Source organism: Artemia sp. Qi Xiang Cuo, chromosome 14, assembly GCF_049724085.1.
Source record: "Artemia sp. Qi Xiang Cuo chromosome 14, ASM4972408v1, whole genome shotgun sequence".
Taxonomy (NCBI): domain Eukaryota; kingdom Metazoa; phylum Arthropoda; class Branchiopoda; order Anostraca; family Artemiidae; genus Artemia; species Artemia sp. Qi Xiang Cuo.
Window position 1 is genome coordinate 42,888,508 of NC_142807.1, and position 23,083 is coordinate 42,911,590.

The 23,083-nt window shown below is 36.3% G+C and overlaps 1 protein-coding gene across 1 annotated transcript in view; it reads right to left on the reverse strand.

Annotated features, from left to right (window-relative positions):
• The window catches only part of LOC148944496 (uncharacterized), an 82,508-nt gene that overhangs the window by 57,351 nt on the left and 2,074 nt on the right, over nt 1–23,083 (reverse strand). Inside the window, 3 exon segments of the mRNA XM_089100626.1 lie at nt 2,884–2,979; nt 7,311–7,515; nt 12,088–12,242. Of these exon segments, the coding sequence (XP_088956752.1) occupies nt 2,884–2,979; nt 7,311–7,515; nt 12,088–12,242 (456 nt within the window).

Consider the following 23,083-nt stretch of genomic DNA (forward strand, 5'->3'; position numbering starts at 1 on the left):
GCTAAGTTCAGATGCATATGGTTCCTGTAAAATTTTCTTTAAAGGGTTAAAGAATTTCGGACTTTTATTTTTGGGAGTCCTATAATGTTTTATTGAGAAGCCCTCCCTTACCCTACAAACATCTATTGTTTCCTATGTTAACATCGAAAAATTTGTTAACCTTACAAGATTTACTATACAAAAAAGCAAGTTTTTTCTATTGAAAGAAATGACCAAAATTAAAACTCAAAACTAACAGAAATTATTCCGTATATGAGGAGGTATGTCTTTTCCTCAATACGTCCTCTCTTCATACTAAAGTTTTTTAAGTACTTTTAAAAAGGTTTTGATTCTAATCCAAGGCCCTTGTGTTTCAGGAATCGTTCTTAAAGAATTCGGACAAAAGGTCGAACTTTAGCATAAACTGTGGGGTATTGAGGAGAAGGCACCCCACCTCATAATCGGAATAATTTCTGTTCGTTTCAAGTTTTAATGCTGCTCCTTACTTTCAGCAGGAAAACTGTTTTTTTTTTTTATATTCAATTTCTGATTGTTTTTCAAATAATCCCAAGAAATCCACCTCCTACATGTAAAATCCCCCACACAGGAAATTCCTCCATAGAAAGTCCCTCATACGTAAAATTCTTCCCCAGGGAATTACCCCCGGATAATTCAATCCTCGCTGTGAATTCCCCGCAGAATATTTCTTGCTTACAATTCCGCCTGAAACACATTCCTTAGCATCCTTTCATTTAAAGAAAGACTTGTTTTTTATTTAATTTCTTATTGTTTTTCATTTCATGGAGGAATCCCCCCTCTATGGATAATACTTCCTGGATATTCTCCCCCAATGGAAAATTTTTCCCACCGAAAATTTCTCCTGGTGATAATTCCCCCATGGAGAATTTCTCCCGTGGGAAATCCCCCTCAGAGGTGAAAATCCCCCAAATAATTCTAATTCTGTGGAAAATATCCCCCAGATAATTCCCCCAGATCATATCCACATGCAAAAAGGGGTCACCAACGAGAAAGTAAGACAAATAAAAAGGATTTCGTAGGCGAATTCTGGAAAATTTCCCTGCGTAAAATTTACCTTGAAAAATTTACCCCCTTATTTCCCACTGAAAACTTCAATCCCAGGGGGAAATATTCCCGGTAGAAAATACATTCCCAGAAATCCTCCCCCCCCCAGAAAAATATCGATATACTTTCCAATAACAAATACTATGTGTAAACAATGGGCAAATTTCATAACTTGTGGCCCCTCCGCCGGGGGCTAAGGGGGTTCATCTCATCCCCAAAGACATTGTTATTTGACCTTTCAACTATACTGAAGAAAATTATCTCAAATTTTGATTAGACAACTTTGGGGAAAAGGGCATGGGAGGGGGGCTAGTTGCCCTCCAATTCTTGGCGACAATTAAAAAGGGCACTAGAGCTTTTAATTTCCGTTCAATTGACCCTTCTTCTAGGAGTATTGGTTCGATATAATCACCAGTGGGAAAAACAAAGAAAAAACACACACAAAAAAACTAATAAATAAATAAACACTCATCCGTGATTTTTCCTTTGGCAAAAGAAAAAATACAAAATTCCCCATTTTCCAAAGATGGGGGCTTAGGAAATCCATAGTAGGGTTACCTGATAAGTTGAATCTGATGGTGCAATTTTCAATAAGATTCCTTGAATTTTGGGAGATGTTTCGGCCCTTTTTTCGAAAATCAAGCAAATTTTCGCAGGCTCTTAACCTTTGTGCCTAACATTAAACTTAATAAATTTTATATACTTAGAATTAACATAAAAGCTAGTTCTTTCGATGTATCTCAAAAAGGAGCCGAGTCGATCCTTAGTCACAGTTCGTTCCCAGGAACTGTTTGGTTCAAAAACTTCAAAGCTAAAATCCCTCTCGTTTTTAAGGAAAACTTTAGCATCCTATGCATCAACCAAGCATCAATGAATCGAAACATAAACTTTTTTCTTGAGACAAAATTAATTTAGTATAGAAAAAGAAATACAGTTAGAGAAGTCAAAACTGTTTTACACTTTACTAAAGGTGCTCAAAATCCCGCTGCTCTTAGAAAGATTTTATCATCTACTTCCTGGAAAGGTACTCCTTGAAGTTTCGCAGCTTTTTGTTTATATTTGCATATACTTTCTAAGACATACTGGTTATGTAGAGTAAGGTATGAATATCTCAGGGGCGTCTTACCTTTGAAATAAAAAAGACAACACTGAAAAACAGTTGCATCACAAACGACCTTAATAGCACCGCAGCTAACCATTTTCGGCTTTTCCTTACAGCACAGTTAAGACAAGAAAAGTACATATTTAAGAAGTTCTGTGGCATACTAAGAATATATCGTGACAATTCAGGTTGCTGAAGCATTATTTGAAAGCTGAAATATATATATATATATATATATATATATATATATATATATATATATATATATATATATATATATATATATATATATATATATATATATATATATATATATATATATATATATATATATATATATATATATATACATATATATATATATATATATATATATATATATATATATATATATATATATATATATATATATATATATATATATATATATATATATATATATATATATATATATATATATACGAAAAATACGTAGTAAAACGTATTTAGAAAACGTAGTACTAGTTAGTAAAACGTAGCGGAATTTAGTGAAACTAAAAAATCTTTAGAGCCCAGATTTTCGAAGGGACATATTTTTGAAATCATATGTATTCTGTAATCTTTTTCAGTGTTGGGGGAAGGGCTGAAGTCCTACCCCTGGTTACACCCCTGCCCATATTAAAGATTAAGAAGGTAATTTAGACACCAAAGGTAAACCCAGCACAAAAACTTCTAAATACCTGTGGCTCTTTGTGTTATGTCTGCTCCCGCGTCAATGAGTATCTCTATCATGTCATGATTGTTATATGCTATTGCCAGATGTAATGGACTAGCACCTATAGGAACATAAATATCTGTTATACATGCGTATCTAAGACGAGTAGGATTAGATTTAGACCAAATTTACACGCAAAATAATTTATCAATAATGTATGCAAGTCGTAGTTTACCAGTAAAGATTTATGATGCATGATTTCAGAATCTGTAAAAAATTTCGTCGTTATGGTTTTGCCTAATCGTCTATGTCCGGTCAAGGTAAAAATGTTGCGCTGGACCAGTTACAGTGTTGCCACCTATGACACTTTTTTTCCATTTTAGTCTTTTTTTTGTAAAGTGACTTACAGCAAGTCTATGAAACAGTTGTCTGTTTACGGTTACCAACCAGACATTCCATTCTTTCTTGCCCCAGTCCCTAGTAACAGATGTCATACGCCAGCGACGAAGGCTTTATTTGGGGCATGTCATCCTTATAGTAAAAGGTAGACTCCCAAGAACAGTACTGGTAGCCAGAGGGAACCCACAGGATATGAAGGCAAAAAATACTCTTCGTAAAACCTAGCAGTGGAGCCTGATGCGCATCAACACGATCAATAACACCAGTCAAAAGAGGTCTGAGAAGCGGCAGATATTAGGAATGGCTGGTGGCTGTTTCTAGATCCCCTAGATTCTCTAATGACAGAGGAAGGATTGAGGTCTAAGGTAAGGTCACAGTATTTTTGAACAATAATATTTTTTTTTAAATAGTATTTTTTGGCATCAAAATTATTCAACCAGCTCTTAGCCAAACTCAAACTTTAATTTTTTAATCTTTAAAACAAATAAAGCTTGTCAGTGTATAAGAAAGGAATTTAGCTTAAAAAATAGAAACACAGCTTGAAGCACAAATAGGAAAGTAAAAGCGCTATTTTTTGTTTCACCTCTGGAATATAACTAAATAAAATGGGGTGCGCATAAATGAACCCTCTTTTACCTGAATCCCCGTTTACCTGAAACCTTGTTCACCTGAGCCTCCGCGCAACTGAACCCAATTTATGTGAACCCTCGTTCAACTTAGCCCCCATGCAACTGAACACTCGTTCAACTGAATTTCTGATCAAATGAACTCCCGTTTAACACAACCCCTGTTTAACTCAACCCTCATATAACTCCACCCCGAATTAAGTCAAGACTTGTTTGACTCAGCTTAACTTAAGATGACTAAGACTGAACTAGCGCTGATTAGAAGCTGAAAATTTGATTCTCGCTTCCTTCGCAGCTTGGACTTATAATACCCATCTGGCTAACCCGAATACTTTTCCAAATTAACAGAAATTTCAGGAATCGGTCTATTGCTAAAATATTCTCTATTGCTAAAGGTCTCTCTGGTGTTATTGCAAACTATGAGCATTCGTAGTAGATCTGTCTTTTCCTTTGTTTTTGCTTAGAATCAAGGGCAATTTTTATGACGCTCATTTTAACTCCTAAACAACTTTCAATATTGTCACGTGCTTTCATGTTTTAAGCCTTGTTATAGGATTACAAGCAAGGCATATAAAGTAATTTTTAACACTCCTCTATCAAAGAGGGTGAGATAGGAGCCACCTTTAAAGTTAAGTTCATGGTTTGCGTTATAACTGAAACGTTCAGGGCGCATTACCAACAGGGAATAAATCCCAAGGGAAACAAGTATCAGCGATTTTGAGACTTTGGAGGCAAGGGAGTCGTCAACCCCATCTCACTTCCCTTCTTAGAGTCAGGCTGTTTTGCCAGTACCGATGTTCAGCACTCCTTTTTGCTTGTATCAGCCCATAGCTTTGTCTAAAATCAAGTCATTTTTATCAAACAGTTCGTGGTAACGAATTGTAAGTAAGGAGTGACCCGGCGGAATAGTAACCGAAACTTTAAATTTTGATACCAATAGAAAAGAATCAGATTTTAATGCTGATTTCAAATAAATAAGTTTCATCAAGTTTATTTCTACCCATCAAAACTTACCTGAGAAAATTTGCCTGATTTTCAAAAAAAGGGGGAAACGCCCCTTAAAAGTTACAGAACCTTAATGAAAATACATAACTTTACGCTAAAGTTCGACTCTTTCTCACAACTTTTTTTTAAAACAATAAAAAACTTCAGCTTAAAGAGCGAGGCGCTGAGGAGGGGACAGCCCCTTTCATATACGGAATAATTTCTATTCGTTTTAAGTTTTAATGTCGCTCCTTACTTTCAGTTAAAAAAAGCTTGTTTTTTTTATTTAATTTCTGAACATTTTTGAATTAATGCAGCTTTGATTTTGGCTCACTGTACATGAATAATTAAAACGAAATTTGAATGTTAATTTTACTTTTTTTTGCCTAATGGCTTTCTCGAAATTTTGTTCTGACGTAACTTACGAATTAACTTACGTAACGAACTTCTATATTCGTATGTTTTATTATTATGTATATTAGGGAGTTTGCCCCCTAGTCGATACCTTGCTCTCTGCGCTTAAGTTCGAATTTTTTTCGAATCACAAACTCCTGAATCACAAAGGCCGGTTAATTAGAATAGATAGCTCTTTTGAAAGTACTAAAAAAAACTTTTTCGAAAAGGGCGGGGTATTGACTAGGGGGCGACCCCCCTCATATACGTAATAATTTCTGTTTGTTGTAAGTTTTAATGTTGCTCCTTACTTTCAGTTGAAAAAACTATTTTTTATTTAATTTCTGATCGTTTTTTAAATAATGCTGAGAAATCCGGCGCCCCCCTCATAGAAATGTCCGTTCTCCCAAGGAAACATCCTCCATGGAAGGATAATCAGCCGTAACCCCCTTCTCTGACACCCTCCCATCAGGAAAATCCCTCCTGAAACGTCTTTGTACTTCCCATTATCCAATACTATATGTAAACAATGGGCAAAGTTCATAACTCCCAGCCCTTCCCACGGGAACTGTTGGGGATTAAGTCATCCTCAAAGACATATTTATAAAATTTTCGACTATTCTGAACAAAATGGCTATCTCAAAATTTTTATTGGGTGACTTTGGGAAAAAAAATGAGCGTGGGAGTGGGCCAAGTTGCCCTCCAATTTTTTTGGTCACTTAAAAAGGGTACTAGAACTTTTAGTTTCCTTTCAAATGAGCCCTCTTACGATATTCTAGGATAACTGGATCAATACGATCACCCCTGAAAAAAAAAAAAAAAAAAAAAAAAAAAAAAAAAAAAAAAAAAACATGCATCCGTGATCTTCTCATCCGTGAATCTTCTGACAAAAAATACAAAATTCCACATTTTTGCAGATAGGAGCTTGAAACTTCCGCAGCAGGGTTTTCTGATACGCTGAATCCGATGGTGTGATTCTCATTATAGTTATATGACTTTTTGGGGTTGCTTCCCCCCTTTTTCGAAAATAAGGCAGATTTTCTCAGCCGCGTAACTTTTTATGGGTAAAACTAAGCTCAATGAAACTTATATATTTGAAATCAGCATAAAAATTTGATTCTATTGATGTATCTATGGGTATCAAAATTCCGGTTTTTAGAGTTTCGGTTACTATCGAGCCGGGTCGCTCCTTACTTACAGTTCGTTACCACGAACTGTTTTATATGTCATGTCGTCCAATAAGTTTCATATGTTATTCTATTTTTACTGTTTAAATGAAATTACCCTTCTTTCTCCTGATAAAGTCCGGTTCACGTATTTGTGCAGAACGTCGCAAGAAATACAGCCCAAGAACGTTTCAATAATACTATATATTAAGAGGAAGACATTGAAAATAATCAAACAAACTAAAAGTGATTCTTTTATGCTACTATAATTGTTTTTGAAACAAAAAAAGAAAGGAGAGTTGTTATGGATAATAAATTCGACTAAGCTTTTTGGCGTGAACTTTTTTCAGAAATAAATATTAATTTATTTTGCTTGTATCTTTATGCTTATTTGCTTAAAAATTGATAAGCTTTAGGCCATTGGCGGATCCAGGGGGAGGGCATGCCCTCCCCCGTTAACGTAGGCTAAAGTAGTGTAATTTACTTGATTAACGCAAGATTGCGTTAATTAAACTTGCTCGTAACGCAAGTTTATTGGATCAACCTATTTTGCGCCCTCCCCCTACAAAAAAAACCTGGATCCGCCACTGCTTTAGGCACTATTTAAACAATAAATAGTTATCAATTTGTTAAACAACCGGTTAGGAAATAAGGCCTTCAGTAAAATTCCCTCAAGTTGGGTTTACAGGAAATTGTTATTATTGTTATCATTACAAATATTATTATTATTGTCATTATTATTATTATTATTATTATTATTATTATTATTGTTATTATTACTATTATTATTATTGTTATTATTATTATTATTATTGAGAAGTCAGTCATTTCTGCTTCAGAATTCTTTCTGCTTCTGCTTCAGAAAAAGAACAACGCTAACTTACCTTTGAACTCATCTCCCTCAACTACATCTAGAGCCATTTTCGGAAAATGTTTAATTAATATTTTTGCCAGTTTCGTGTGAAATCTTGAATCGCAAATCAAAAGAACATGTAATAATGATTCTCCAAGGGATCCTCTGTACTCCATTTTCCAACATGCCTCGTGGTCCAGCCAGTTAGAATCGGAATCTTTCATCGGGAGAACTATCTAAGAATAGGTAATTAAGATTATAATTCTTTACATATCTCTATAATAAAGATAATTAAACTGCTTGACCAAATGTTTGATCATATTTATACAACAGCCCATAAATGGTGATACATGTCCCATAATGAATAGGTAATGTTTAGAATCTTTATCTTTCATTTTGATTTAGGTTCACAGTAGTTTTAGATTCAGGTTTAGATTCAATCTTAGATTCAGAGTAGAATGTAGGCTACACTGAAAAAAAAAATCCTCTTTTGAACCCAATTTGTAACTGTTTTATCAAGAATAAATTAAATATCAAATTGCATCTAAAATCCATAGGAATATTATCCTTGACCTTAAGAAATCGTGGAGGGGTCTAAAGAATGAAATCGTATATCGATCAAAATAATACTGGTGAATATCCCTACCAATTCCACAATGATAACTTTCGCTGAAAAGGGCCAGGGTGACATTAGAAAGAATTTGAGTCTCCTATCAACACAAATACGCGAGAATTTGCTTAGATAGGAGAGAAAGAGGACTAAAAATCCCCAAAAAGACTTAAAAAAAAGGAAAAAATCGGTACAACTAGTTGTATATTTTGGTAAAACATAAAACCTAAGCAAACCCCCACCAAGGCCGTATCCAGGGGGCGATAAGGGGGTCTGACCCCCGCTCCTCCTTCCAAAAGAAATTGTCCGACTCGTAAAAACGTAACACAAGTGAATATAACAAATTTTTGATGCGGTTTGGAAGTTTTTTTTTGTATCTCCCCGAAAAATTCCTTTTGTTACACCCCTCCCCCCCCCCAAAAAAAAAAAACTTTGATACAGCCATGCCCACCACTCACACAAATCTCCACCCACATAGATCCTTGCCAGTTAAATTACAGACAAATTTTTAATTTATTGTAACGGGTGAATGTTTCCTTTTTCGGTCACTTCTTGCGATTACATAAAAAAAAAAGTTTTTTTAACTGAAAGTAAGGAACGACGTTAAAATTTAAAACGAACAGAAATTATTCCGTATGTGAAAGGGGCTGTCCCCGCCTCAACGCCTCGCGCTTTACGCTAAAGTTTGACTTTCTCACAACTCTATATTTCTTAAACAATAAAAAGTTTGACTTTCTCACAACTCTATTTTTTTAAACAATAAAAAACTTTAGCGTAAAGAGCTAGGTGTTGAGGAGGGGACAACCCCTTTCATATACGGAATAATTTCTGTTCGTTTTAAGTTTTAATGTCGTTCCTACTGTCAGTTAAAAACACTTGTTTTTTATATTTAATTTTTGAACGTTTTTGAATTAATGCAGGTTTTGATTTTGGCTCACCATACATAAATAATTAAAACAAAAGTTGCCTATTAATTTTACTTTTATTTGGTTAAATGGCTTTCTCGAAACTTGTCTAATTTTATTTCCGAACGTTTTTATTAGTAATAAATATACGTAAATTACGAATTAACTTACGTAACGAACTTCTATATTCATATATTTTTAATACGTATATTAGGGGGTTCGCCCCCTAGTCAATACCTTGCTCTTTAAGCTAAAGTTTGAATTTTGTTCCAATTCTTTCAAAATGACCCCTTAATCACAAAGGCCGTTAATTAGAATAAATAGCTCTTATGAAATAACTAAAAAATCTTTGGCTTAAAGAGCGAGGTATTGACTGAGGGGTGAACCCAATCATATACGTAATATTTTCTGTTCATTTTAAGTTTTGATGTTGCTCCTTACTTTCTTTTGAAAAACTTTTTTTTATTTAATTTCTGATCTTATCTTTAATAATGATGAAAAATCCGGCGCCCCCTTCATAGCAATGTCCCTTCCCCCATGAAAACTTCCTTCATGGAAAGATCCTGCCATATAAACCCGGACCCACTCCCCTCCACCTACCAGAAAAAATCCCCACTGAAAACGTCTGTATACTTCCCAATAACCAATACTATATGTTAACATTGGGTAAAGTTCCTAACTTTCAGCCCTCCCCCCGGGGAATTCGGCGGATTAAGTCATCCTAAAAGACATAGTTATCATATTTTCAACCATGCTGAACAAAATGGCTATCTCAAAATGTTGATCGGGTGACTTTGGGAAAAAAATTAGCGCGGGAGGGGGCCTAGTTGCCCTCCATTGTTTTGGTCACTTAAAAAGGGCACTAGAACTTTTAATTTCAGTTCCAATGAGCCCTCCCACGATATTCTAGGACCACTGGGTCGATACGATCACCCCTGGGAAAAAGAAAAACAAAAAAAAAAAAAAACAAATAAACACGCATCCGTTATCTTTCTTCTGGCAAAAAAAAATGCAAAATTCCACATTTTTGTAGATAGGTGCTTGAAACCTCTACAGTAGGGTTCTCTTATACGCTGAATATGATGGTGTGATTTTCATTAGGGTTCTATACCTTTTAGGGGGTCTTTCCCCCTTTTTTCTAAAATCAGCCAAACTTTCTCAGGAGCGTAACTTTTGATTAGTAGAACTAAACTTGATGAAACTAATATATTTGAAATCATCATTAAAATCTGATTCTTTCGATGTATCTATTGGTATCAAAATTCCGTTTTTTAGAGTTTCGGTTACCATTGAGCCGGGCCGCTCCTTACTCTCAGTCGCTCCTTAACACGAACTGTTTGATTCCGATGCTAATGTTTTGAATTAAAAGGCTTCTGAACTTATTAGTTTATGCTGCAGACAAGTTTACTGGACGTCAAATTTTTTTTACAGTCTAACATCCGTCATCTTGGATCTATCTTGGAAATCAGTGTTAGCTTGGAAATTATTAACGTTAAAATTTTGGGCTATTTTGTTTTGAGAAACTCAGTTAGTTATCACAATGCTTGTTATTGCTCATTAAAGAAGCCTTTATATATCAACTTTGGTAGAAATCTATGTAACATGTACATAATGTTTTTTGCTTTTGGACAAATTTGGACATATTAGCCTCAAATTTGCAATCAACAAACTAAAAAATTCTTCAATACTAACTGTAAATAAATGTTTGTCATGTAAATAATTTCTCGGATAATATTATCTAGCGATATACATATATTTGTATCTTGCATAGTTTCTGGACTTATTTTACGAACGCTGTATGTGTGTTTTTACTATAAAAAAAAAACGAGTTTTTTTTCAACTGAAAGTAAGGAGAAACATTAAAACTTAAAACGAACAGAAATTATTAAGTAATCCAGTGGGCCGCAGACCCCATTACATTTCAAGAAAAATGGATAAATGAAGAAGTTGCGCTGATGATGTATGGTGTAAGAAGAATGTTTAAGTGCGGCATAAATATCAAAACATTTATGACATGAAGTAAGATATTTTTGAATGTTAGTATTTCAGGTTGGACATCCCTGCTCTATACAATTCAATCCCGGTAAAAATTTACCCAGGACAACTACCTTGAACATTTCCAGACGTAAAATTGAGTCGGCAAAAAGAATGTAAGACAAATAAAAAGAATCTCGTATAGGAATTCAGGCAAATTACCCCCGTGTAAGATTTACTTGAAAAGTTCAACCCCGAAAACTTCCCTCCCCATGAGAAATTTACTCTCTGGAAAATCCCCCAGCAGAAAATTCACCCCTCCCACCCAAAAATGTATACATGCTTTCAAATAGCAAATGCTATACGTAAACGATGGACCAATTTATAAATTGAAGACCTTTCCTCAAGGGCTGCGGAGGTCATGTTTGTTCTAAAGCTATAGTTATTGGGCCTTTTAAGTATGCTGAGCGAGTTTAGGGAAAAAAGGGCGTGGGAGGGGGCTAGTTGACCTCCAATCTTTTTAGTCACTTGAAAAGGGCATTATAAATTTAAATTTTCATTCAAATGAGGCTTCTCTCGATATTCTAGGACTATTGATTCGATACGATCGTCCCTGGAAAAAAATAATAAACACGCCCAGCGTGATTTTTTTTTTGGCAAAAAAAAAATACAAATTCTAAATTCTTGCAGATAGGAGCTTGAAACCTGTACAATAGGGTTCTCTGATACGCCGAACCTGATAGTGTGATTTTTATTAGGATTCTTTGACATTTTGGGGATGTTTTCCCCCTTTTTTCAAAAATCAGACAAATTTTCTAAAGGCTCTTAGCATTTAATGGGTAACACTAAAGTTAATGAGTCTAATATATTTTGAATCAGCATAACAAGCGGATTCTTCTTGATTTTGTTTTTTAGAGTTTAGAAATTTTGGTTTTTAGAGGTTCGGTTACTATTGAGCCGCCTCGCTCCTTACTTACAGTTCGTTACCTCAAACTGGCTGTCAGATCAAGTTTCACATAAAAATGTAACAGCACATTCTGAATTAATTGATTTGTCAAAATGTTAATTCTTAATGTTTTTTATTACATATACAAATTTGCTTTAATAATTTGTTTTTTCCTTCTTACATCTTATCAGTGAATATGCCCAAATAGCTTTTAGACCTGTCTTAGAGTAGGAAGGTTGAACTCTGGCTTTAACCAAAAACAAAATAGTAAGTAGGTTACCATGTGATGTATGCCATTTTTCAGATCCGTCAAAGGGATTAAATTTTGAAAAATTATAACTTTATTGAATATTGAGAAACATTTAGAACATACATGATTGACGCTTCTGTATCTCCACTGCAGCAAATCTCCTCTAGTTATTTTCTTCCCTTTTCCGCTATTGTATAGAAGCAAAGGGATTTGATTCTTAACTAGATTTTCAGTTTCTTCTGTGCCTTCATTTCTAAAGTATTCAATCAGGTCCCCACCTAGAATAAAGCTACTAGATTAGTCTTTTTGATCCAGACGTATTTACAATTTTGTATTAGTGGAATAGCTTTTGCGCTGTCTCGATTTGAAAAAATTGTCAGGAAGCATAGAATAAACGAACGGAGAATCTGAAAGATAAACCATATTTCATATGAAGACCAAATAATTTACTATAAATTCCTTATTGTAAACATTACATTCTTGTACTAAGAATGTCCCTTCTCGATGACGTCACAATCAACAAAAAAGAAAAAGAGAAGCGATTCTCACTAATGCATCGTCAAAATTATTTAATTCTTTCGCTGAGCAGGAAATCTAGAAGTACATTTCAGGAAAAGATAAACACTACCCGCAAAGCCGCAAAGAAAAGAAAGAATACAGTGAGCAGTAAAGAAAAAACCAAACCAGGAAAAAAAACATTACAAAATATTTTTTGGCGTAGAAAGGAAAAAGATTCTGACAAAGTCCCTCCACCCATTCCAAAGCACTGCAGCATCAGTGACATCTTCCCGCTCAGGAGCCAATTATGTCTCAGTCATCCTCAGGTGACACTCGTACATTAGCAGAGAGTAGTAGTCATTTACTTCAGGTCACAATTATAATAATTAGTCTTTAATATTACTAATTTATTAGCTATAAATTGTGGTATTATGGGATGTCAAAAAAATATAGAGGAAGATGGAGTGAACCAATCCACATGACATGTCAAGTTTAAATAAAGCTTAAAGTTAGGAAGCTCAGTTTTAAGGAATTGTCATAAGGTCTTTAGATTTACCCAAGTAAAGGAATTGCTAGAACAGCAATTATCAAAATGCGGAACTATTACTAAAGATGCTGCGGAGGGATAGCTGTCCCCTTAATACAGAAAAAATTTTTCGGGGAAACATAAAAGATTTCACTATATCAAGCCTACGGACGCAACAAAATATATATGCAACGAAGAAGAATTTAAGAGTTTAACCTACGTCGACGATCCATTCCACCATCACTTCAAAACAATCTGGGACTGGTGCCCTTTCAAACGTGTCAAGACTAGGATAGGAACTAGATCCTAAGAACTAAGAGCCTCTGAGTCCGGTCCGGTCCAAGAAAAAAATTTGGTCAAAGTGATCAAAGACTTCCAAGCCTAATTAGAGTAAAGCCAAGACAGTGTCTGTGAGAGGCAAAGCTAGCGGAGCTTTTTCAAAGTTTAATAAAATGATTATTTTAAGTTCTTCATGATAACCTATCATCCCAGAGCAGAACTAAGACAGATAGACATGCAGTAAGGGCAGTCTCTAGAGTCAACCGCTTCTATGATGCTCCATCAGATGGTCTATTCAGAAATTATCATACAGGTTTTAATTGCACCATTTTTAGTTTATCTTTTCTTTTATTTTAGCTTTTAATATTTTAATAATTTCTTCTGTGCTCATATCCCTTTCCTACTAAAAAGAAACACGTTTCCCTTTCAGCTAAGAGAAAGCTTATACTAACCTCCCTTGAAATATGTTTCACCTGTGCTAAAGCATAAATTACTAATTAATAGGTATTATGCAATTTTACCGATCATAAAAAAAAATTTTGGAGCGAGGTAGATTTTGGAATCAGGCTTCTGCTACTATTAATATTAAAAACATTTCAGTTACATACGTTTGCCTTTTTGAGGAAGATAAAGAATCATCTGTGAACACAAAAAAAATCCTACTTATTAACTGAAACTAGCAATATTCGTCAGAAAAACTGATCTCTGTCTTTTTTTAGCGAAACTTTTTTTTTATGTCGAGTTTCAAAATTTTCAGTTTTATATAATCTTTAAATAGGGCAGCAAATGGGGCGTACTGTTCCAGGGATAGTGACAATGAAACTCGACTTTATAAATTAGTTGAGCAAAAAATTCCACAACTATGTATATATACCTTAAAAAGAATAGAAAAATTGGAGATTCGCTATATGCAGTTATGCTGTTTTTGGTAGTAGCGAGCTTCAAATTAAAGAAAAACGAAACGTGGGTGAAAAATAAGCCAGAATCAGTTAAAGAAATATGACATCAAACAGCTCAAAAGGCTGATGGCTTTCTTCTGAAGGCTGGATTGTCTTGTGGATCAACAGATTCTTAACGGTTGAATTTATAAGGATGAAAAGCGTTACCAAATTTTACTATTTAGTTTTGCTTATTTATTTTCATGGTTCAACATGGTAACACTGAGGAAAATTTGTTGCAGCCCTAAAAAATTCAAAATTGAAATAATCCATAGTTTTCAGGTGTGAATAGGCCACAGACTGGTCCTGGGGACAAAAAAATTTTTCATTTTAATAGTGGCAAATTTTAAAGTGGTAAATTTTTAAAGTGCAGCCAGAATGTATCCTTGAATACTGATTTTGAAAATCAAAATTGAGAATAAGTTTTGCATCTGCCATCTCGTATTATGGAAAAATCTGTCGTTCAATCAGAATCAGTTTCCTAATTGAATTTATTGTTTTCTAATAACAAACATGGCACAACAACACGGCTGTTATAATTAAAAGGGCGACATATACTATTTTGGTCGAAAATAAGTTATGTATGTGTTGCGGGTAAACTTAGAAGGAGAAAGCGTATGGTGCAGTCAGAACTTACCTATCTCGCACCGGTACGAAGATAAAAAAAGAGACATACCTGTCTTTTGACGTGGGCAAACTTTGAAGATGAAAAAGAAACATATGACATTGACAAACTTCTTTCCGTTTTTTGGCTCTTCTGAAGTTACAAAAATAGCATGTGTCGCCCTTATAACTATCACTGCCGAACAGCAGTAGCAATTCCTTGATGTAACGAAGCTAGGTACATTGAGAAATTTGAAAATTTAAATACTATTTTTTGCTAAGTTATATTAAAATATTGCACTCTTTAACAGAGGCACCATTTCAGCCAAACCTTAGGGTGGTCAATATGGGCTGGTGGTCGATTAGGGCCCAATCGATATGGGCCTCGAAGCAGGCTTGTATAAAAAAAAATGCCTCTAGCTTTATCTGAAAAAAAAACCTGCCTTCCGTGGAAGCTACCGTAAAAATTAAGGAAATTGTCTCAATTTCTTTGCCTTTCCTTCTTTCGCTCTTATGTCATAGGTTCGGAAAAGACCAGATATCTGAAGAAAGCGGAAACGATATGTGCGATGTTAAAAAAAACAGCCGTTTGGGAATCTTCCACTTTTCAGAACCTATAACTTGACGAAAGCCGAACCTCTGTAAAGACTCACGCTTTGACTAAAATATATCCTGTAGCCGAATTCTTCAGCTCGCTGCTTACAGTAAATACTTTAGTCCAAGTCGGAGTCATGCTCAGGCTATGACGATGCAAGACTTTGCTCGATCAAGTATATTTACAAAATCAAAAATACAACAAAATATTTTGAAACAGATCAGTGAACACTCAAGGCAACAAGGGGAACCGTCGTGGTTTTATCTTCACAAAGTCGTCAACAAGCTGGCCGAAATCCAAGTTTTTTACTAAATCCTTCTCTGCAAAGATCAAAAGCAGGTGATTAAGACGATCGTCTCCTGTGGTTGAGCGCAGATAGTTCTTCTCTATTTCCAGCCCAGAAAACAAGCGTTCATTGCTGGCTGTTGTGACAGGAACTGTGGCAGCAATATGAAGAACTTTGATAATTTCTGAATAGGCCACTGGAAGTGTCTGGATATTATCGATGACATCCATGAAGTTCTTCGGCTTTGCCTCCTCCTCGAGCAAAAACCGCTTGGCAATACCATCTTTGGCCTCAAGAAGAATCTGGTCAATGTCCATTTCGGAATAAAGTTCAGAGAAATGCTTGAGGAGCCCTGCATCCATGAACTTGGTAGAGCTGGGGCCCAGAGCTTCGAGTGTACTGAGCAGTGGAAGGTTATCTGTAAACCATCTGTTGATTTCTGCAATCAGACGATCTATAGCCTCCAGGTATTCTCTTTTCATTTCTTCCGCTAGAGTTGGAGCTCTATTGTCGGAATCAACAAAGTTTTTTCCTAACGTCGAAATGTTCATGAATTCTTTCAGGTGTTTTGTAATCCTTTGGGTTCTTCTAGGTCTTCCCTTCTGACCCGCAGAGGAGGATTCGGTCGCAGGTCCATTCACGTCAGGTACTTCAATTTTAAGACCTTCAGCAAACTCTTTTGCCTTCTCCAAAAGTGATGCAAATGAAATGTCAGAGCGCAGTTCAGCTATTTCCTTTCTCGTTGCTTGAATCAAGGTGCGGGACCTAGATATTACCCGATCAACTGCCTGAAGCTGTTCAGAAAGGGAGTTTGTCGTCCTCAGAATTTTTCCATATATAGCAACTGGAATATCACTGTGAAAGATTCCTTTTCTCTGGAGCCCAGCTGCTTCTGCTCGAGCTTCACTATTAGCTCTCTCGCTGACTGCAGACAGTACTGCCAGAATAAATTCATATCGGAGTCTTATCCTCGATATTGATCGATACTAGTATGACCATCTTGTCGCAGCACTCCTTTTTAATTCCAGGACTGGCAGTTGAGTAGCCTTTTGAGAGTCGATAAAAAGCTGATGTCTGGTGTTGCTGTTGGAAATTAACGTGTACAGATTTTGGACTAACGAAAAAAGTGAGCCAACAGTTCCAACACCTTCAACGCAGTTTGCAATGACCAAATTTAGTCTATGCGCATGGCAATGAATGTATATTGCTTGTGGCACTTTCGCTCTCAGTCACGCTTGAACACCAGAGAAGGGTCCGCTGATCACGCTTGCTCCGTCGTAGCACTGAGCAACACAATAGTTCCAACCGAGACCAAGTTTCGCTACTCTCTCGTGAATGAAGCTGGCTAAACTTTCAGCATCCAGGCTTTTCATATGGTAGCATCCTATTGGTCTTTCTCGTACTTTTCCCTCGTCGAAGTACCTCAGAAGAATGACCAGCTTTTCTTTCTTTGAATTACCTTTTGTCTTGTCGACAAGAACAGCAAAGTATTTGGCACGCTTAGCTTCTTGCATTATTGTAGACCAAAACCTAGATCTGATCACTGAAATTAGATCGTTCTGGTATCCGGGGGACGTATAATGGCCGTATTTTCTTTGTAGTTTTTTAAAAAGCGTGGAAGAATACTCGGCGAGAAGATTGCAAGTTTCGACGAAATGTCCTTTGTTTGCCGAAGATTCGGTCTCATCGTGGCCGCGAAAGGGTATATCCTGTCGTCCCAGTAGGGCTGTTACTTTCAGTAAAGCCTTGACGTGTTCCCTGTTTTCATTCATCTCCTTGTTCCTGTCCGTTGACAAAACAGATGCAATGGGTTGAATCTCCTTGGCTTGTATAGCTTTGAACTTCTTCCACAAAACTGCACTGTCCCTGGGGCGGTGACTTTTCACATGCTCTTCTAGAACGCTTGAGATGTCCTTCCATCTTCTAACACCGGTCTCGATGAAAGGCCTTGCCCCGTATCTCTGTCCGCGAAGGGTCGACGCGCCGCCAAAGTGTCTGCAGCAGAAACAGAAAATTTAATGTTCCTTACTGAGTACTCAAGCCAAGGATGCTTTCCATAATACGAAATATTAAACGACCGTCTTAGCTTGCCGTTTGCTAAAACCTGTGCAGGATACCGTAGCAGCTGTGGTTGACATGGATGGTCGTGGGAGGATCAAGAAATATAGATAGGTTTACTTGAACGATGGTGCTCTTCATCTCGAGTCGTATCTCGTCCAGATTGTGCCTCTTGAGCAATGACAGGCACAGTGTCTCTTTGAGTCGTCTCGCTTTCTACTAGTTTTCTACTCGTTTTCTACTCGGTCTGACCGACCACCACGTCTTTCGAAGGGCCCAAAGTGACGGCAATGGATTGTTCGGGTGCTGAGTCAGGCACCTGTAAGATATACCCAAAGGTTAAAACCATTCTTGTACTTTGAGGCACTATTGAACTCTTTTTCAACATTTAAACAGTTGCTTTTCTTTAGTATGTTAAGTCCAAATTATGTATAGTTCCTAAATCCTAAGATTATAAGATTATTTCCTTCTTTGCAAGGATGTTTCAGAGGTTAATTTTATTATATATATATTAATTTTAAAGAAAGCATTAAAACCGCTGCATCGGTATGTTCTAGTGGCAGATCCCGTATTTTTTCGGCGCTTTGCGGCAAAAATTACTGTCTCAGACATTTACTTAATTCTTGCGTCTGTAAATAAACAAAAACCAAATAATTATGCCTAAACAATATCTAAACAAATAACTCATTTTTGTAATAACTTAGACCCTTTGATACACAATATAATTTTGTAAGGGTGTTTGCTTCTCAGAAAACGGTATTAAGAGCAAATATAAGGGATAATGCACTGTTTAATGATAAATTTCTAAAATTTTCAGGGCTTCGCGGCAGAAAATGCTATGTCTGCCTGAAGATCGGTACTGAATGAGAAAGGCATGTACGTTCTATCGGCACATTATAGACCTTTAACCTCCCTGGAAATCGGCTAGTTACGTAACTGCTTATTATACTTAGGTTTCTAGAGTCAAGTCGAGACCGACCCTCCCGAAACGAAATGGAATATACGCTACTGTACAGGGGAAACTAATCTGCAACTTTATCCTCAAATTCTTAAAGGAATTTCCAGAGGAAATGATTGTTATATTTAGATACAGTATTGAATTCAAAATTAAATGGTATGTTTATTTCTTAGATATCTCATCATGGTCCAGGGGCAGATCCAGGATTTGTTTTAGGGGTGGTGGTGCAAAAAAGTCTGATCCGAAAAAAAAAATTAGGGGGGGGGCGCAAAATAGGCTGATCCGATAAACTTGCGTAAGGAGCAAGTTTAATTAACGCAAACTTGAGTTAATTAAGTAAGTTACACTACTTTTGCCTACGCTAGGGGGGGTGTGCCCCCCCCTCTGGATCCGCCACTGTCATGGTCCTATATTCCAAATTACCCCAAATTACGAGCAGACATACTATTGGACAATACAATTGTGGGTAATTTGGTGGTAGTGCCCAATGTTGCAAGTATTTTTTAGCTAGGCTTTTATAATTGATAGTCTTTAAGATATAGTAAGTGAAATATAGCTGCACAGGCAGTAGTTATTTAAAGCTATACAAAGGCATTGTTTAGTCTAGATGCTCCTAGGTGTCTTTCTTGATTTTTTTTTTTTCCTTCATGGAACTTACAGTTTAAAGTGTTACTAGTTTCCCATTCTCTTAGCCAACATCTATCTGCCAACTAAATTGCTGTATGTGATGTTATTCCACACATTCAGCATGTAGAAAACTCCACAAAGAAAACTCCAAGGGAAAAAGAAAAGATACTTGGTAGTGCCAAACTAAAAAATTCTGCTGCTTCGTGGCATACTGACATTTAATTTTAGTCGCTTAAAAGACGGATAGATCAAGAGATATCAAGAGGAAAAACAGTAATTCATTTGGGAATGTGAGTATTAAATAAATAGTGTTCATTCTGACTTTGTTTAGTTTCATTACCTACATCATTGCTGCCATTTTTCTAAATAATTGTGTTAATTTGTTATGAAGACATTCTATGACCTCTAGGCTTTTTTCTATCTCGTATTTTAGCGGAAAATTACACCTCAAACTTTGTGGAAGATGCATTTTCTTGCATGTAACACCAAAATATAACAAAATGTCAAGTTTTGGAGCGTTCCACCCCTAGCAAGCAAGTGCCGTTGGTATTTTTTGAATCAGCATGGTTGATTTAGGCTAATTTTCGTCCCAGCCCCAGTCCGTCGTGGTATGTTTCACATTTTCAACTCCTGCCGCTCGGACTAGTAGCAGTTTCCACTTTTGGCACAGCAGTTCGGGAAAAATAGTGCTATAACTCCTCCATGGTGTGACAATATGATCTTTATCTACCCGTAAAGACAATAATAGAAACTTTGGGCTTAATGCAATAGCAACCCAAATCGCAAAAAGCCTTTGCAGTAGCCCTTGAATGAATGATTCGGATGTCATGACATCCATGACAATGATTTGAATTCATGACATGAATTCAAAATTTAATGGTATGTTTATTTCTTAGATATCTCATCATGGTCCAGGGGCAGATCCAGGATTTGTTTTAGGGGTGGTGGTGCAAAAAAGTCTGATCCGAAAAAAAAAATTAGGGGGGGGGGCGCAAAATAGGCTGATCCGATAAACTTGCGTAAGGAGCAAGTTTAATTAACGCAAACTTGAGTTAATTAAGTAAGTTACACTACTTTTGCCTACGCGAGGGGGGGTGTGCCCCCCCCTCTGGATCCGCCACTGTCATGGTCCTATAGTCCAAACTAACCAAATTGCGAGCAGACATACGATTGGACAACACATTTGTGGGTAATTTGTGGTAGTGCCAATTGTTGCCAGTATTTTTTAGCTAAGCTCTGATAATTGATAGTCTTTAAGATATGATAAGTAAAATATAGCTGCACAGTCAGTAATTATTTAATGCTATACAATGGCATTGTTTAATCTAGATGCTCCTAGGTGTCTTTCTTGATTTTTTTTTTTCATGAAGCTTAGAGTTTACAGTCTTACTAGTTTCCCATTCTCTTGGCCAAAATATATATGCCAACTAAATTGCTATATGTGATGATATTCCACAAATTCAGCATGTAGTCCTGCATGGGCTTTCCTTTACTCTAATGAAATTTCATTCCACAGTTAATTTTTGACCATTTTGTGATTTCGTTGCGAAATTGTTATTTATTTGTTATTTTTTTCCAAATTTTGTGATTTAGCGTTTTGATTTGGCTCCTGTTAAAAAACAACTTTAGTTGTAATTTAAGATGTTTATTTGACTAATCATTTTGTCAAATTAGGCTGATTTAAGCTTTTGTAATCACAAATAAAATATGACAAAGAAAACTCCAAGGGAAAAAGAAAAGATACTTCGTAGTGCCAAATTAAAAATATCTGCTGCTTCGTCGCATACTGACATTCACTTTTAGTCGCTTAAAAGACGGATAGATGAAGAGATATCAAGAGGAAAAACAGTAATTCATTTGGGAATGTGAGTATTAAATAAATAGTGTTCATTCTGACTTTGTTTAGTTTCATTACCTACATCATTGCTGCCATTTTTCTAAATAATTGTGTTAATTTGTTATGAAGACATTCTATGACCTCTAGGCTTTTTTCTATCTCGTATTTTAGCGGAAAATTACACCTCAAACTTTGTGGAAGATGCATTTTCTTGCATGTAACACCAAAATATAACAAAATGTCAAGTTTTGGAGCGTTCCACCCCTAGCAAGCAAGTGCCGTTGGTATTTTTCGAATCAGCATGGTTGATTTAAAGGGGGTTGACTAATTTTCGTCCCAGCCCCATTCCGTCGTGGTATGTTTCACATTTTCAACTCTTGGCACCCGGACTAGTAGCAGTCTCCGCTTTTGGCACAGCAGTTCTGGAAAAATAGTGCTATAACTCCTCCATGGTTGTGACAATATGATCTTTATCTACCTATAAAGACAATAATAGAAACTTTGGGCTTAATGCAAAAGCAACTCAAATCGCAAGAAGCCTTTGCAGTAGCCCTTGAATGAATGATTCGGATGTCATGACAGATCGCAAATAAGCTAAAGGCGCGTTCGATTTGCTGTAGTTTCAGTTACGTTCTGCTTCGTTGTGGGCTTATTTGCGTTCTTTCTGTGACGTTCTCCCATTGAGCTTGAAGAACTGCTGATAATGTGACCGCTAAACAGATACATGCTTTTGGACCAAAAGGTGAAACGTGAAGCGTGACTACCACAGTTTATATAATTATCCAGTAAGTTTACCGCATAAAATTTCTGGCTCTTCATTCTCGGTGCGAACAAAAAGCTCCTCCCGCTTATTTGTGCACTTATTGGTTGAGCCGGCCAAGTGGTTTTGTCAGTACTTGTTCCGTAGGTGATTATTCTTTGTCTATCCGTGAAAAGATCTAATGCCGCTTATGTTTATAGGTTCTCTGGAGCACTCACACCTCGGTCCGGGTTTTTATAATGGGTGAGATTGGGAAAGATCATACTGATAATTATATAAACTGTGGTGACTACTAATCGAATGCTGCTTCATATCACCAGTCGGCATTGTAGCAAATCGAATGCGGCTTTATATCGCCTGTCGGCATTGTAACAGTAGCCTACCCAGCCAGAAATGAGATGACTGCCGACTTTGCCAGAGAAGCCATAGTTTCACACATTATAAACTACCCAGTGCGGTTCGGAATAGTAGCTTTGGTCCACCAGATCCCGAAAAAAGAAACGACTAAATAAAACACAAATACTGTAGGTTACTTACTTGCCCAGCCGTCTCTTGGCTTTTGCTTCTTAATCCATCTGTTCAGAGAAACTAGATTTTCTGCTTCTTTCTCCTTCTTCAATGCTGCCAATTTACGCTTTTGAGCTCCTGACAAACTCGTGAATCCTCAATGGCTCTTCAGCTGCTGATAGTAGATAGTAACTATCTATATAGATAGTAAACAATGCCGAGGCGAATAGTACAACTGGGCGAATAGTACATGGGTTGTACATGGATGGCCTTAAGGTTTTAAAAAAATTCATTCAGTTAAACTGATCTTTACATCTGTAAATTAGCTGTTAAAATTAGCTTGGTCAGAAACTGATCTGTCACTTCAACCCTTGCACGGTCCAGTTGCACTAATGGCATTATCATATTTAATCTCACTATTATCCAAGTTAATTTACATATACATGTAGCAGTTCAAAAATTTTTACTAATTGCTAATTGTAATTTTGTTCCTGTATATTTTGTAAAAAGAAAAAAAGTCTTTTTGGGTTGGGCAATGGCCCAACCCTGCCCCCCCCCCCAAATGGTGCCCCTGCTCTTTAAATATTATGGGATAGACAGTCAACATAAAATGACCCACTAGTGTTAATGCATACCTCCAAATTTGC